Here is a 2,225-nt window from a genome sequence, read left to right on the forward strand (position 1 = left end):
ATCTTTTAAGAAATCTAGGAGTCAAAAAGAATGTTTCATATCGCTCTTTGTTCAAGATAAGTTCTAAGTAGATATGTACCCCCTTTTTTTTTGAAACACCAGTAGATCTGTACCTTATATCTATGTACTTGTAGAGAAATACGTATATTTATATTACGTGCCAAACAAAACCAATATATTCAATGGACCCCATCAGTTTTTTCTATAAATAACGCCCCGAACCTCTCCCCCTAAAATGCAACAACACTCACCTTTCCAAAATACATCCGCTTTTTCAGATAATTAAGGGGAAACGTAAGTTTCTTTTTTTTTTCTTTTCTACCTTGATAAAAAGATGTCGCTAGCTATCGCAGATGTATACACGGTGAGGAAGTTCCATAGAGAGAGCATGAAGAAGCCTACCAAACCTGCGGTGGTTACCGGCGAGGGAGAAGAAAAGATGGCCGGAGGAGAGCTCCGGGAGGTCATGGAAACACCGGCGAAACAGAGTGGGACTAGAAGATTCGGACGATGGTTTGTTGGAAAGCCAGGAGTGAAGAAAAGCTCTGCTAAAGTTTCGGATCCCATGGCGATTGAGTGATCAAGAAGAAGAAGAAAACGTTCTCTTATTTTCTTTTTTCATGCGTCTTTTTATGTTTCTTCTCTTTCATTTTACCGTGTGATTGTAATTTTATAAATAGTTGGTAAACGTTGTAAATTATAAAGTTAAAATATGAACAAAAACATATGTAGAGCGTGGGGCTTTTAGAAAAATGTACTGAATTCCCTTAATACACAATAGCTACTTGGTGAGTTTTGTAATTGTACCAAACCAAACTAGACATGTCTTGCCAAACCATGTCATTTTCCTATTGTTTCAACAATATTAGGCACTGAAAACTATATATAGCAGAAAATATATGTAAATGTGTTAGAAATATATTAGTAATTTCATTATTGACATTTGTATTTTTTTTCCTTTTCTTTACTACAACTCATATACCTTTTGTTCTGATTAGAATTTTTTTTTTACACAAATCTTTGTTGGTTCTTAAAAAGAAATAGTTTGATAGAAGATTCAATTATCTAAACTGAACTTTTAAATTTATCTATTTAGTTTTATCAAATTTGTAAAAAGGAAAGAACCAAAAAAATTCTCAAAAGCCTTTTTGTCTCTACTTTCTATTCCTTTTCGACCAGACTTTTCAATTTGAATTCAATAAACCACTCATATCTGATATCAAAAGATCATATAAGGAGATATTTATATTACTGAGTAACCACTAGAGTTAAAAAGTCAATTAAAAATACTTATCCAAATACAATTTCGGTGTTCCGCAGTATACATTTAAAAGTAGCTATTTTGCAGGTCTCATTATATGTTATGACAAATCAGTGAATCACACATATAATAGTTTAAGAGACTCGAAAATACATTTTTAAAAATGAGGCAAACACTTTTAAAAGGTAAAGTAGTGGGTAAAATAAATAAATAAATAAGAAAATGAAAAGAAATAGAAGTTTAGTGGATGTTCAAAAGTATGAATAGTGGAAATATAAAATGAAAAAAATATATGAGGGTGATTGGGAGAAGGACTCTTCTTAGCGGCTGTGGTTGGGTCACAACTCCACTGTGCTATTACTCAAAATAGTGCAAACAGCTAAAACAGTAAGTTTCAGATTGGTCACAGACTCACAGCATTTGCAGCTGTGTTTTTAGTTGTTCATGATTTTTTTTTTCCTTTTTCTCATACACTGTTTTATTAATATTAGTTTAAAACATATTATCTAAGAAAACATACAACATATAGAATATAATGTGAGAAATTGATATATCCGTATTGGAAAGTAAGCGAAAAATAAGTTAAATATGTGCTCGTAGATTTTGTCAATTTAATTTAATTTTTATTTTATCTTTAACTTTTCTCTGATTAACCGGAATCATATAACTTTGATTTTTCCTAGAATTTGAATATTAAAGAATATTTATAAATAATAATAAAAACTGAAAACAATAAAAACTAAGAATGATCAAATTTTGTTTTTTTCTGTTGCAGCTGTTTATTAGCTTTGAAATATTTACTAAACCACTCACAAATAAACAAGATAAAATACTCTTTAACTTTAAAATAAATGACCAAAATATATGTTTTAATTAAAGCATTTGCAAGTAAAGAAAAGGAAGCAATATAAAGTTAAGTATAAGAGGAAAAAAGTATAAGAAAAAATAGTTTTCAAAAAAGAAA

The 2,225-nt window shown here is 29.8% G+C and overlaps 1 protein-coding gene across 1 annotated transcript; it reads left to right on the forward strand.

The window, feature by feature from the left end:
* Positions 1-222: 222 nt before the first annotated feature.
* On the forward strand, positions 223-792 carry LOC108815996 (uncharacterized). The gene has a single exon (XM_018588549.2). It carries the CDS (start codon positions 335-337, stop codon positions 578-580), a length of 246 nt encoding a protein of 81 aa, XP_018444051.1. The 5' UTR covers positions 223-334; the 3' UTR covers positions 581-792.
* Positions 793-2,225: the final 1,433 nt, after the last annotated feature.

Source organism: Raphanus sativus, chromosome 7 (genome assembly GCF_000801105.2).
Source record: "Raphanus sativus cultivar WK10039 chromosome 7, ASM80110v3, whole genome shotgun sequence".
Lineage (NCBI taxonomy): Eukaryota > Viridiplantae > Streptophyta > Magnoliopsida > Brassicales > Brassicaceae > Raphanus > Raphanus sativus.

Bases quoted from the DNA above. Each gene is read 5' to 3' on its own strand.
- LOC108815996 (XM_018588549.2), top strand. From the start codon at position 335: ATGTCGCTAGCTATCGCAGATGTATACACGGTGAGGAAGTTCCATAGA.